The sequence below is a fragment of the Castor canadensis genome, chromosome 13, assembly GCF_047511655.1.
Source record: "Castor canadensis chromosome 13, mCasCan1.hap1v2, whole genome shotgun sequence".
NCBI lineage: Eukaryota > Metazoa > Chordata > Mammalia > Rodentia > Castoridae > Castor > Castor canadensis.
Genome location: NC_133398.1, coordinates 34,209,598 through 34,224,430, shown reverse-complemented (window position 1 = coordinate 34,224,430; position 14,833 = coordinate 34,209,598). Strand labels below are relative to the sequence as shown.

Here is a 14,833-nt window from a genome sequence, read left to right as displayed (position 1 = left end):
ACCATGAGATAATTCCAAGGCAGAGGAGCCTGAGTCACCAAGCAGCTGGGCTCAATGGGAGGTCACAGACTCAGCCACCAGAACAGCCAATGTCAACTCCTGCCTTCCTTCCAAAGTACTAAGCAATCAGAATGTGACTCCCTGCCCTGGTCCAGACACAGCTGCCTGGCAGTGAGCACCCCCTCCCCGGGTGTTTTCACAGTGGACCTGGCTCCTTGGCTGGTACGGGAATCCTGACTCCTAACCCCTATACCCAATGTGAGCTCCTCCCTCACACCACACCTCCCTCTCAGCCTGGGCCGGTGAGTTCCCGCTTCTGTTAGAAGGCAGCCATCCTCATGGCCAGCCTGTATTCTGGGGACCACATACAGCATCCTGGGACACAGCAGCTGGGAGGGGACACCTGTGGCTCTGGACTCACTAGGGTAGGTAGTCCAGCAGCTGGGAGGAATGGCAAGTCTAGTGTCAGCCTGAGTTTGAGCACACTTTTCTAGAACCCGCTGGTCGCTCATCACTAACTGGGAACAACATTCACACCACTCAGTTGCTGTAGGGATCAGGTGATTAACATAGGTGGAAAATGAAGCCCTACTGAAGAGAACTGTTCCCTGTCACGGGAACCGTCCCAGTCAGGTCACCTACTTAACGCTAGAATTCTCAATGCGGAGTACCACTATGACCATAGACACGTCTAATACTGCCTGTGAGAGCCTATCAAGACATGATGCTGCATCTCAGCTATTTACCACCCAAATGCTCTGGGCCTGGGCCTTCCCCTGCCAGGACCCTTTATAGAAGAGTGTGTCACTGGCCTTAGTGCTGGCTGCAAAGCAGCCACGTGGTATGAATTAATCAGTGACAGTCTGTGCCCCAACGTCCTATGACCCTGGGCTGGTCCCCTCCTCACCCTGGGCTTCGGTGTGTTTGTGTCAGAGCAGCTCCAGGGGGATGCTTTGGAGTGGGATGTCACAATGACAGCGATGGCTTCAAGGGTGCCCTATCCTGCCACTATGGGAGGGAGAGACTGGGGAGCAACACAGTCACAATGGGGGTGGATTGCCTGGCATCTCATGGGAAGAGGTAGGGAGTATGATTAGTATCTAGAACTCTATGTTATTGTTAATAGCACAGCCTTTGCCCTTGCTGTTTCCCTCCCTAGGGCTCCTCTTCAAGAGCCCAGATGGTGCACTCCAATCCACTGAAATCACCTTCTCCAGGAGCCTGTGTCATCCCAGCTCTGCCACACTCATCTCTTTATCTTGTCCTCATTGTTTTTTATTTTGTTTTATTTTTCGGGCACAGGGATTGAACCAGGACCTCATGCATACCAGACAAGTGCTCTACCACTTGAGCCACTGCCCCAGCCCTTTTGCTTTTAGTTTGTTTTTCAGATGGGGGCTTGAGTCAACTTTGCCTATGCTGGCCTCGAACTTGTGATCCTCCTGTCTCAGTAGCTGGGATTACAGACATACACCACCATGCCTAGTCTCATTTTTTTTAACCTCATGGCATCCTCTACCACACTATATAGTTTATTTAATATGTCTATTTCCTAACCCTTGCCTGTCTCCCCCTGTAGAGGTCAAGGTCCCCAGGCAGGGATTCAGGTCTCACTTGCTCACTGAATGGCGTGTGGTACACAGTGGACACGTAATAAATATCTGTAAATACCTGAAAGAAGTGTGATCAATAAAAACGTCTCAATAGCGTTCACTCGTTGGGTGCTGTCTGCATGCCAAGCATAACCCCATGCCTACTTGCAAACCTCACAGCCGAAAAGCACATTTATTACAACTGCTTCCTCGAAGAAGACACCGAAGTCCTAAAGGGACAGTCGCCATGTCCCAGTCCACACCGCTAGAGTGGGAGACTAGACTCAAACTGGGTCTTGTCAACAGGTCAGCCCTGTGGCCTGTGCTGCTGTGGACCCAGGCTGTGTGTGACACTACTTCAAGGTTCCCACTGCACACGAAGAACCAGTTTTGAAATGCAGAATGTCCTGTAGCAGATTTGCTCAGGATTACTTAAATAACCCTTTAAGCCAGAAAGATGGCAAAAAGAAAAACGAAAACTTCACATACTAACAAGTGCTTGAAAAACACTATAACTCAGGCCTGAGGACATGGCCTAGTGGCAGAGTGCCAGCCTCGTATGCGTAAGGCCCTGCAATGCAAGTAACAACAGTGTAAACAATGGAATTTTATGCAGCCATGAAGAAGAACGAAATGTTATCATTCCCTGGTAAATGGATGGAATTGGAGAACATCATTCTGAGTGAGGTTAGCCTGGCCCAAAAGACCAAAAATCGTATGTTCTCCCTCATATGTGGACATTAGATCAAGGGCAAACACAACAAGGGGATTGGACTTTGAGCACATGATAAAAGCGAGAGCACACAAGGGAGGGGTGAGGATAGGTAAGACACTTAAAAAATTAGCTAGCATTTGTTGCCCTTAACGCAGAGAAACTAAAGCAGATACCTTAAAAGCAACTGAGGCCAATAGGAAAAGGGGACCAGGAACTAGAGAAAAGGTTAGATCAAAAAGAATTAACCTAGAAGGTAACACACACGCACAGGAAATTAATGTGAGTCAACTCCCTGTATAGCTATCCTTATCTCAACCAGCAAAAACCCTTGTTCCTTCCTATTATTGCTTATACTCTCTCTTCAACAAAATTAGAGATAAGGGCAAAACAGTTTCTGTTGGGTATTGAGGGGGTTGGGGGGAGAGGGAGGGGGCGGAGTGGGTGGTAAGGGAGGGGGTAGGGGCAGGGGGAAAGCCTTGTATGCACATATGAATAATAAAAGAAAAAAAAAACAGTGTAAAAAGCAAGCTGTCAAAACTCAAAAGGAATGAATTTTCCCTAACTGCATGTAAATTCACTATTGGAGACTGACTGCTGGCAGATGAGGTTAGGAACATTGCTCCAGATCAGGGATAGGCAAACTACAGCCTGTGGACCAAACTCCGCCCACTGCCTATCTCTGTACTTACTAGTTTATTGGCACATAGCCACACCCACTCATTTACATATTAGACCAGCTGCTTTCATCCTGATAGATTTGAGGAGTTGCAATAGAGACTATGGGCCCACAAAAGCTATTATCTAGCACTCTTTAGAAAAAGTTTGTTGACCTCTGCTCTAGAAAGATCCCAGGACCACCTGCATTGCTGCCATCTGGTGAGGGAGAAGGGGCTATTTCCCATGGCTACCAAGTCAGGCTCTCTACACAGAACAGGTACTCTCGTGCAACTCATGAGCACCCCACAGCTCAAGGCCCACAGGCCAGCAGAGCAGGACTCGAATGACTTCTGTGTGCCCTTCAGGTTGGGCAATCTTGGGGTCTGTGAAGCCATAGAAGGGCAGTGGCGGTGAAGCCTGACCTGTTTTGGGTCTGACGGTGGTCAGTGGGTCCAGGAAGTCTGCAAGGTCCCTGTGCTTGCGGTCAAGGGCAACCTCAAAGGCCGTCTTCTCCAGCACACTGAGGTGGTCAGGGTTGGCTCCCTTTTCCACCAGCTGCTGGGCCACGCTGAGCCTCCCAATGAGGGCTGCCAACATCAGCGGGCTCCAGCCCACAGTCCGAGCCACGTGGTTGGGGTCTGCGCCCCACTCCATCAGCAGACGCACCACGGCCTCATGCCCATGCTGGATAGCGGCCATCAGGGCTGTGATGTCCAGTGGCTCGTCCCTGCTGCTGCCCATCCCCGGCTGCTCGCTTGAGGGGTTGTGATGGTCCACGATGGCACCGGCTTCAAGCAACAGCTTCACCACACCCAGGTGGCCCCCCCGGGAAGCCACCGTGAGCACACTGGCCCCCAGCCGGTTCTGGGCATTAACATTGGCCCCGTGATCCAAAAGGAGGTGTGCCACACTCACATGCCCGTATCTGCCAGGAAGATGAATTAGTGACAGTAAATACAGAGCACTGAATAGCAAACAGCCCACTCAATCCTCATTTCTCATCAACCACCAACATATCATAAATGCCCAAAATAAAAGCCCTCAGCCTGGTGTCAGGCACCACACAGGCACTGTAGACACACCGTCATGGGACGGCGAATGCCCTACCTTGGGGTGAGTCCAGCTCTCCCACCCACTAGCTGCTTAACCTTGTCATAGAGTTTCAGCTTTCTCACATCTTCACTTCCTCATCTGTAGTGGGGCTATAAATTGTATGCACATCGAGGGTGTTGTAATGACTGTATATAAAAGTAGCTGGATGTGGACATTAGCTAGGGTAATTGTGAAGCATTATATATTCCCAAATGTGCCAAGGGCACCCAGCTGCTTAGGGCTGGCATTAGGGTTAGAATCCAGGTCTGTGTGGGTCTGGTTGCTGTCACTTTTTCCCCCACCACGCTGCCCCCATCTCAGAGTTCATTTTATTCTGCTTTATGGCTGGGTAATTTGTCTCTCTGCCTGAGCTCTGATTTCCCCACAGGCACGGCCACATGTGATTCATTTCTGCCCTCCCCAGCTCCCAACACACCCACCACATGCCAAGAGGTGTGGTGGGCAGTGCTGGCAAAGGGGCTCAAGCCCCTCCTCGAGGCCTGCTGCCACATGCTGGCAGGAATGTGAACATGACCTGTGCTAGACCTCCGGTGACGCTCCTGCTAGGTGGAGCTGGGGTTCTGGGAAGGCAGATGTGAGCTCGCCGACTCCCTAAACCAAGCAGAGGAAGCCAGACGCCTCTTCCCAGCAAAATCTCTAACTTCGCTCAAAACCTGCGGGCAGAAAAGTTGATTTGAGGTGTTCTGGTGGACTCACCAGAGTGTGTCAGAGCACAGTGACTAAAACAGGGGCCGACAGTGCAAGGTTCAGGACCCAACTCTGTGGTCACAGCTGCATGTGGGAGGTGGCAGTCTGAACTGCTTGTTGCTCAGCCCTCCTTCCCAGACGTGGGATTCTTCGTGCCTCATCTAAACCTGGCCTCCCTCCTCTCAGTGGAGGCAGGGCCAGGGCTGAACTCCGGTCTGAGGCTTAAGTTACAAATACCTTCAGGGACATGAACCTTGTCAGCACCAGGTCACCTCAGCCTTCCAGGGAGCCAGTGAGAGCCTGGTGAACTGGCTCCCCCAGCAGCGGCTAGGGGGAGGTTGGGCTTCTTCTCTCAGAGCAAAGAGGTCAAGTCAGGCTAAAATACACTCAGGAGAAAGCTGCCCCAAGACCTGTTCCCACCTGCCCATCCTCCATATGCAGCCCCCAGACCTAAGTCTAAGGGTCACTCTCCAGCTGCCCAGTGTCCAAAGATGGCTGCCTCATTTCTTCCTAGCTCCCATGCCACCCACTCCCACCCTCCTCACGTGCACTCCTCAGCCCTGTCTCCTACCCACCCCTGTGCCATCCAACTAGAGTGTCCCCCACCTGTGCCCACTGAGCACACACTCAGTCCAGCTCAGAGCTCACCTCCTCCTCTGCGCAGCTTCCAGACAGACCCCCAGCAGGTCAGCCCAGGTACCCCTCTTCTGAGTACCACAATTCTGTCTGTGCCTGAGCCCTCCTTCGAGAATAGCGTGTCCCCCGGTTGACTGAGTCTGCCCAAGGACAGGACGGGTTCACACATTCTTGTTTCCCAGCCATATTGGAGCTCAAAGGAATAAGTTAATGAATGCATAGTTGAGATGAGCATGGAGGACAGAGTCCAGGCAGTGGAAGTAAGGAGGACCACTGTGTCCTCTGTTGGAGCAGAGATCTTAAGATTGCACTAGGGTTGACAGCATGGCTTAAGCAGTAGAACGTCTGTCTAGCAAGCCTAAGTTCAAACCCTAGTGCAGCAAAAAAAAACCAAAAAGATTACACTGCTTATTATCAGCACAAGATAAGATCTAGAGTAATTCCCAACAGAAGATTACAAGGTGCTTTCAGATGCTTATCTCATTGAATTTTTTTTTTTTGAACACTGCAAAAGCCTTATTTGCACAATCTATATCTAAAAGTCTGGTGGCTCCATCCCACAGTAAGGCAGGGCCTTTACTTTCAGGCCTGTTACTGAAATTTAAATAAACACAAATCACACTTACACACTGTTGACTAGGTTATCAGTTTGCTCCTTAGGGCAAGTCTCTTCCCGTCCACAGTTCTGCCTCCCTCAGTGGTACTGCACCACTCTGGAAAAGATGCCTTTGGGCTCCTTCCCATCCCCCAAAGCTGTAGCAAATCCTTCCATATCACAGATAAGGAGCTAAACATTAAAGTGGAAAGTGATTCATCTCAATTTGACAGTGACAGTCAAACCTAGACCCCAGCACTCTAAATCTTAGCTCCTCCAGTCTACTGTTTTTACAGAGGAACGGCTGAATGCAAGCAGAAATTCTGAAATTTAGAATGTTTCCTGAATTCTCAGGTAGCCCCAGAGAGTATTCAAAGAGGCTGAAAATATCAAAGGATTCAAGGGAGACGGGTGTGATCTTGAGGATGCTAAGTTTCTAATAGGTGATTAGTGGAGCCAGGGATGCTTGGAGCTTTCTGAGCAGGTGCTGTGATTACTAATTAATTTCAGAATTAACACCTGTGTTTGAAGAGCTGGCACATGTTCCCAGTACTCTCAGTACTGGGCTGAGTGTCCAACTTTGCCACCTGGGCAGGTGGGGGAATGACAGGGAGATGGAGGCCAAAGGTGAGGTCAGAGCCAGAGTAAACACTGTGCCACTCCATCCCCTGGCTGGAAGTCACTGGCAAATGGGAACAAGTCACTTCCTTGCCACCAACACTAACAGGGAAGTTCTCAGTTGCCAGTTCATGGCTGGGAGCACCAGCTCTGGGACCACCTGCCTGAGTGTGAATCTGACCTTGCCACTACTAGCTGTGTGGCCTTGGGCAAGTAACTTAACTTCTCTGTGCTTCAAGTCCTCATCTGTAAAAGGATATCAGTAGGCCCTACTTCCTAAGGTTTAGGGTAGACTAATATGTTTAAAGCCCCAAGCACAGTGCTTGACATGAAGTAGGTGCTCAGTAAGGCTACCTATTATTTTATGGATAGGAAAACCCATCAATGTAACCGGAAACCTCTACAGGAATTAAAGGCCTTAAAGTCTAGGCACAAGGCTTCTGGCGGCCTGGCCTGACCAGTGACGTGCTTTGGAGCCCCGAGAGCTTAGGCTCTAAGTGTCCGCTGCTCAGTTTCTCTTGAGGATTCTGAGGCACGTGGGGACCAGGGAAGAAGAGCACAAGATGGGAGAGTGGCCACCCACGGGCCACCCTGCCATACCCTTCGGGAAGTCTCCCTGCATACCAGCCCTCCACAGTGCTCTCACGGGGACGAGGCAGCAGACAGCTGGAGCACACCTCGACCTGGGCAAGGTGGCACCCAGCCAGATGCAGCTGGAATCTCACTGACAGACAACAGACTTTAAAGTGGCCTGGCCCTTTTTGGTCTCAGTGAACAGGTGAGAGTGAGTTCTAATCCTCTCCTGGGATGAGGCCACTACCCCAGCTGCACTGGATCAGACAAGGGAGTATGTCAACACTAGTGCTCCTGAACCAGCACCTGTGACACCACAGGTGTGAGGAGGGAGGAGGGATGGAGGCAGAGCAAAGGCTCTTGTTTGGGAGTGATAGGGAAGACAACACCAAATTTTATGGAAGACAGCCCTTTAAAAGTGTAAAACAGTTATTTCACTATTAACCATCAGAGCTTAGGTTAATTCTGAGCCTCGTGCCCCACCAAGATTAAGAGACATTAAGTAGACATTCGTAGAAATGTGGACCATCCTCCAGAACCTGGTGACAGAAAAACTTGGTGAGCAGGGGTCTAAGCGCTGGAGAGAAACCACACTGGGCGAGTGTCCTGGGAGGCTCAGGGAAAGGTACATTCCAGTGCCAGAGAGTTGCTGGGAAGCCTCTTCTCACATGGAGTTCTCCCCAGACTCTGAGCCTCCTAAATCACAATCTCCAGGAAGGGAACCCAGAATCTCTACCTGGAAAAGCATCCTGGTGATCTCATGTGTGGACAGATATGGGTACCACCAAGGAAGCAAATGGGCTGTAAGGGAGTGTGGCTGACACTGTAACAGAGGCCTTCAGTTCTGAGACCAGAGAACAGGGGCACAGCATGGCGGGCTTTTTGGAAGAAGCTGGGAGGAGAGTGAGGAGGAAGGGGGGGCTCACTGAGGTCAGAAAGGGAAGAAGGGACTTCTTGTATGTAGTTACAGAAAGGCCTCTGCAGTGCCCCATCCCCAAGCCGGCTCTGACTAGCTGTCTGCTGGTGGGCATATTTTATAATCTAAATCTCAGATTCTCGGCCAGATGTGGTGGTCCACACTTGTGATCCCAGCACTTGGAACACTGAGGCAGGAAGATCTTGAGGTCCAAGTCACCTGGATTACATGGTGAGACCTCATCTCAAAAAACAACAAAAATTTTATTTTAGTTAGTTTCTCATCTGTAAAGTGGGGACAATGTTCTTGCCATATGGTAAATGCTCAGTGTTCCATGTTTTAAAAATGCAGAGTGGCTCACAGAAGGCCTGGCTGAAATCATCTAGGCCTGAATTTAGGATGGGGGTTGGGGGTCAGCATCTGAATATGAGAGTCTGACATGCCATGCTGAGGGCTCTGGCTGGGAGCCATGGCAGGAGAGGCAGAAATGACCTAACACTCATCTCAGGAGCATGTGAAAGCGCTAAGAGGATAATTGAAGAGGACTCTGAAGGAGGGAGTGAGCTGCAGCCCCTCCAAAGTCTGTTGCACGAAGGCAGAGGGACAAGAAGAGCAATTCAAGGGCTGCCACAGAAAGATGGGTGCCGGGTGGAGGCTTTGGGGGACAGTTTACTACCTGGGAAAGTGGGTGGAGCCACTGCAAGAGACAGGAAACCTAGAAGAAAGGTCAATTGCCCAAAAGGCTTTTAGTTCACCTCAGCTGCTCTGGGAAAGAAACTGCATTTTTGGACAAAGGATGCCCACCTTCTGGACGGGTACATAAGACACCGTCCAGAGTACACCCAGGTGAACAGCAGCCACACGTCACAACTGAGCTGCGTTCCCAGCGGCACCATCTAGAGATCATTTTAATTACCATGACTGGGGGGCAGGGAAGGTCAATGGTGTCCAAGGATGGTGTCCACTGGAGACCAAAGATGCTGTTGAACATCCTACATCAAGGATGTCAATAATACCAAGGTAGAGAAATCAGACATAGAGAAACTTTAGAAGGCTGAACTCTTCCACAACACCAAGGGGTGAGTGGAGCTAGGGAGATGGTGGACAGGGAAGAGCCACTTCACTGCACATGTGTATGGTTTATATTTGAAATGTGTCAACATATTATCTATGCAAAAATTAAATGATCCATTTAAAAAAGGCTGGAATTGAGAACATATTTTTCTACAAAGAACAATGTTAACTCAACCTAACAACCCCCCCCCCACAACTGAAACCAATTATCCCTCTGTGATCCAGATCACTGGGAAGTAAGATTGCTCAAGTCTCCTCCATCTTAAAAACCTCTGGCCTGTTCAAGCATCCTCCTTGACCCTACGGCCAGCACAGGGAAAGGACCATCTGCACTTTTTGTCTGTGTGTCCAACTCCTGCTCATTCCCACCAAGGCCTCACTATTCACTGCTCTCTTGTCTTCTCTCACCCTCCCCAGTGACCAGTACCCTTCCTGAATCTTCAGCCACTCCAGCTATCCCTGACCCTTAAATACTAGTGTTTCTCTGTGTTCTACCCCGTAAGACGGTTAAGAACAGGCAAGTCTTGAACTTGGACTACCCAAGCTGAAATTCTGGCTAATCAACTTGATAGCTGTGTGGCACCAGTCAGCCTACAGGCCCTCTCTGACTCCATTGTTTTCTTCAGTGAAATGGTGACAATAGTGCCCAATGTGGCAGCAGTTATTGTATGCTTCCAATCTTAAGGACCCTGCTGCTATCCTGTGACCAAGCCTAGGCTAGCCTGACAGTCCACTCACCCTGGGGCCACAACCCTCAGAAGCAGGGCCACCTGGCTTACCTACACAGATGTGAAGATGGTGTGAACACAGTGTGTGAGACCTGTGCAAAGACCAGAATGCAAATATGTGTGCTAAATAAAAGGTTGCTATTTTAATAAAGCCACCAGGTTTATGGTGACTGTCCCGCAGGAATGGCCAATATATTCAGCTACCATTGCTAGGCATCTTTCTCACGTCACATTCACCTTGGATAAGCCCTCCTGCCCCAGCATTCCCGTGGTCACCAATATGAGGCTAACCTCCATATTTGTATCCCCAGGCTCAGACCTTCCTCTGTCCTCCAGGCACCACTGGACCCTGTTTCTTGGGGTTCCTCCATAAAGACCCCTACTTGATGTGGGCTTCGTGGCCAGGATCACTCTCAAAACTGTCCCTTGTCCCATGTTCTCTAGTTCTGTGCATTTGTTACTACCAACTGAGGTCTTTGCTGTCCCTTCCATTCCCCAGGGTCAACCAGTCACCAAGATCTGTTTTCTGAGTGTATCTCAATCTTTCCACCCTCTCCCTCTACTGCCTCCCATTCTGCACAGTCCACTTTTAACCTGTGACCTGGGCTGCTGCAGTTGTCTAACCAGTCTTTGACTCTAGCCTTCCCCTCCAATTCATTTTCACACTGCAGTGAAAGTGACCTCTCCACTCGGTAAATCTCATCCTGTCATTCACTGTCTACAGCCTTCCAAGATTCCCCAGTGCCCATAGGTTACTGGGGCTTTCTCAGCCTGTCCATCTTCTTTCTTTTTACCTTCAGCCCCTTCCCAGCCAGAACATCCTTCCAGCTGTCCTACCACTTGCTATCTACTACGTCTTTGCCTGGCCTTCCCATTTTGTGGGCCTCCTCCCATTTTTTCAGTCCTGGTTAATTATCACACATCCTCAGGTATCCACGTGGATATATACACATATCCTTTTACCAAAACCCTTCCATCGCTGACCCAAACCGGGTCAGCTCCCCCATAGCTACCCACATTTTCGCAGCCAGCCCTGTTCCTTTGCTTATCCCGTCCACTAGCTTGCGAGCTGCTTTAGATCGAGGACTTTACAGGGGCCCCAATGCCACGGGTGGGTAGGCAGGTAGGAAACCCTGTCGCAGGAAGGAATGAATGAGCGCCTCTAGGAGTCCGGGTCTGCAGGCTCTGCGCGAGCGTCTAAGACTCCGATTTCATGTTCATCAAGAAGCCGTGCACTTGAATCAAGTTTGGCAAATCTGCTCAGAGTCACCGTCCCGTTCGCAGGGGCCCTGGGCTTCCGTCCCCGGCCCCGCTCACCTGGCCGCCTGCATGAGCGCACTCCAGCCGTAGTGGTTGCGGCTGTTGACCGAGGCGCCGCGGCGCAGCAGGAAGCGCACGAGCGGCTCGTGGCCCCCGGCCGCTGCGAACTGCAGCGCCGTGTTGCCCGCCTCGTCCGAGCAGTCCACGGGCACCGGCGCCCCGGCCGCCGCCGCCCCGGGCCCGGCCGCCTCGGGCCCAGCCGGCTCCGCCCCTGCCTCGGACTCCGCGCCGCCCCCGGCCGTCTCCGCAGCCCCCGGCTCCAGCAGCCGCCGCGCGGTGTCCGTGTCGCCCTGGTCGCAGGCGCGCAGCAGCAGCTGGAAGGCCGGGGGCAGCCCGCCCTCGCCCATCGCCGCCGCGGCCCGCGCCCGCCGGCCCTGCCCGCCGCTCCGGCTCCACCCCCGGATCTCGCGCCCGCGCCCCCTTCCGCCCGCGCCCGCGCGCGCCACGCCGCGCCTTACTGTGTGCCGGGCGCGCCGCCGCGTCTCCACCGCCCGCGTGCGAGGGCGGGGGGATCGCGGGTTCCGGGCAGCTTAGGGCCACGTCCGCCTCCCTGGCCCGCGGGTCGGCCTGTGATGTGACTCTATGGCGCCCGCTTGTGGCGCTGTACCGCGGCCCTGAAGCCTTCCTGCCCGGTGCTGGGTTCCGAGAGCAGGCTCGACCCCTCGCGCGCGCGCTCCCCGAGTCACTAGATCCGGCCGGGATCTGAGTCCATCGCTTCACCCGCCGGACTCTCCACTCGCTGCCCATCACTTCACAGGCGTTCCCTAGTTGTTAACTGACTTAGGAAACGAATCGGTCCGCTCTGTTCCCCGACGTAGGCATCCCCCATCTAGGCAGGGCCATAAATGCCTCTCGTGCCTTTTGTGTCTTCATCGGCGGTCCTTGGTTACAAATACAGACTTTTCTGGTCGCTCCCCAGACCTACTAGGTCTGATCTCCGGGTGTGGGGCCGGCAGCCTGAAGTTTAACCAGCCTCCCAGTTGATTGTAATGCACGCCAAGGGTGGAGAACCACTGCTGGACCAGAGGGGCAGGCCTGAGAGCCACCGGGGCTCGGATGACTCCCATTGACCGAAGAGGCAACTGAAGCCCAAAGACGTTGGGTCTTTCTGAAGGCTACCCAGCTATTCTGCAAGCGGCTGTGCCTGGGGCTCCGGTCTGACATTCGGTCCAGTGCTCTTCCCATCCTCAACAAGTACTTACTGAGTGCCTGCAGCCAGGCACAGTTCCACGTGCTGGGGAGACCTGAGGGACAAGATAACGTCTTTGTATTCCTGTGCTGTGGATGCAGGCTGTAGATACACCCGCGAGTAATGGCACGTTGGATGGTGGTGAGCACTGCCGACATACCAAATGGAACATGAATCCAAGTGAATGGGTAGACGGTGAGGTATTATTGTAAATAGTTGGACAAGGGTGTCACTCAAAACGTAACACAAGATCTAAAGGAAGTGAGAAAGCAAGTCACGGAAGATGTTTGGGTTAAGCCACCCAGGCAGAGGGAAAGGATGGGGTAAGAGGGTCAGTCAAGAGCAGCACTGCCAAGAAACTTACATCTGCCACCTGCACATTGTGAGAGCATTAACACTGATATGAGGCAGTAATTGCTTTCCAGACTCTACACAGTGGTCCCAAACTGTTAAAGGGTCAGACATACTGTAGGTGCTCAATATGCAACTGTTAGCCAAGTCTCATTAATGTAAAGAGCAAAACTTGATGAGGCTATAGGAAGGCTTTGGTATATCAGAGAAGATAAGAATGCCCTGAAGATTGGGGCTGGAAGAAAAGGTCTTCTGGGTAAAGCGTAAAGGTGAGGAAAAGTCTGGAAAATACCCAGGGCTCATACTGCAAAGGGCTTCAGTGCCAGGAAGCAGGGTGTGAAAATTGTTCTGTGAGCAGTAGGGAGCTGTAGCAAGTGCTTGAGCAGGTGAGTTACAGGGCTAGCGCTAACCACTCAAGCTCAGCATCTGAGGTAGTAACTGGGCCCCACTCACCACAATGGTGGGAGAAAGGGAGACACCGCTGAAATTTCTAATGAAGCCATTTGTTTCCTTGACAATCCCAAGTAATTGCACCTTTGTCTTATTCTCTGTATTCAGGTATCTTTTCTCATATTTTTACTGGCTAGTTGTTTATTAGAAAAGTAAAAGATAATTTCCAACTAAAAGCCCTGTTCCTCCCTCCCCCGCTCTCCCAGTCTTATTACCTATGGGTAACCAATATTCACATTTATCTTTAAAAAATATTTCATGCACATGCAAGCATACATATTAATGCCAGATGTCGACATTAACCCAGCCTTTGGATTGTAGGCAGCAGAAGCCAGTCCTCCGGATAATTGCAGCAGGAGGATTTGGTATGAGATTCTTTCAGATTTCACAGATCCTGTGAGAGCCTAAGTTTTGGAGGCTCCAAGCAGGAACCATGCCCCAAATTGTGCCATACCTGCACCCTATACAGGGATGGAGTCTGCTCATGTCCTTTTTGGCATCACTGGCTTCAGATTCAGAGTCTGATGTGGAAGTGTCTGATTGGCCTGGCCTAATCCCAGGTTACGCCTGACAGAAAACGAGTTTCTGGTGTTTTCAGCATCTGTGGTGGGAGACAGGCTCTGCCCTAGAAGATGGGAGGACTCACCAATCAATACAGGAGAAAGGTTCAGATGCTTGGCAGCCAGAAAGAAGTGTCCACTGCAAATATTCATCCTAGGACCTCATTTCTCTTGGGGAGTCTTCCTCCTCAATCAGTCCCTGTGGATCAGTGGTTAGCGCATGGTCCAGCTCATCCTGATTGGCGCCTGCCCAGGAATCTTGCTGAAGCCATTGGAAGGTTGGGACAACCTCTCCGATGAGGTTGTCAGCTGTCAGGATGTCAGGATCTTGTAAGCCAAACTGATGTTAGTTCTTACCACCAGTGGAGGACAGCCTGCCTGTGAGTAAGAACACCACAAAGGGAAGCCAATTTGGGAGAAAAAAACCAAGTCAGAAAATCCCCACCCACCCTCATTCTTTTCAGCGAGGTTTATTTTGAACAGGGTCGCCATTCTCATGCAACCCAAGCCTTAGCAAATTCATGGTTACTTTTTGAAATGAATGGGTTTGTATTTACTTTCTTTTTTTTTTAATGAACGGGTTCTACGAGGTATACTTTCTTGAATCTCCTCTGTTTTTTCCCCCCTCATTTAGCAAATGTCTTAGACATCTTTCCATGTAGGTGACTATAGATTGGCTACATCCTATCTATAGTCAGTCAATGATTGTATGTAACATCCTTCAGGGATGTGCCATAATTTATTTAATTATTTTTAATGATAAACAATTGGCTTGTTTCCAGTATTCTGCTGTTATGACAAACCTTGCATTGAACATTGTTTATGGCAGTCAGGGTCCTAGCAGGGAACAGATGGCACACTTGGCTGATGAACTGAGGAATATTTACAAAAGGACCATATACAGAAGAGCAGACAGGGTTTACTAAGAGCCACGTGGACGGTGCAGGACTCCAGGGCTAGTAATGCTGGGAGCAGTTACCACCCCAAGCCTGGAGGAGTAGAAAGGAGGAGCAGTTATGGGAATTCTGCCAGGGAGAAAAGAGCAGAGAGCTACCTACT

The 14,833-nt window shown here is 51.1% G+C and overlaps 1 protein-coding gene across 3 annotated transcripts in view; it reads right to left on the bottom strand.

Annotated features, from left to right (window-relative positions):
- Anks6 (ankyrin repeat and sterile alpha motif domain containing 6) overlaps window positions 1-11,571 on the bottom strand; it is a 48,927-nt gene extending 37,356 nt beyond the window's left edge. For all 3 annotated transcript variants that reach the window (XR_012440369.1, XM_074051392.1, XM_020152765.2), the window contains exons 1-2: window positions 11,222-11,571; window positions 3,387-3,889 (exon numbers count right to left, since the gene is read on the bottom strand). Coding sequence is in view for 2 of the 3 variants with exons in the window: in XM_074051392.1 (XP_073907493.1) it covers window positions 3,387-3,889; window positions 11,222-11,571 (853 nt within the window). In the remaining variant the exon portion in view is untranslated. The remainder of the gene's footprint in view (window positions 1-3,386; window positions 3,890-11,221) is intronic.
- Between the last annotated feature and the right edge of the window lie 3,262 nt (window positions 11,572-14,833).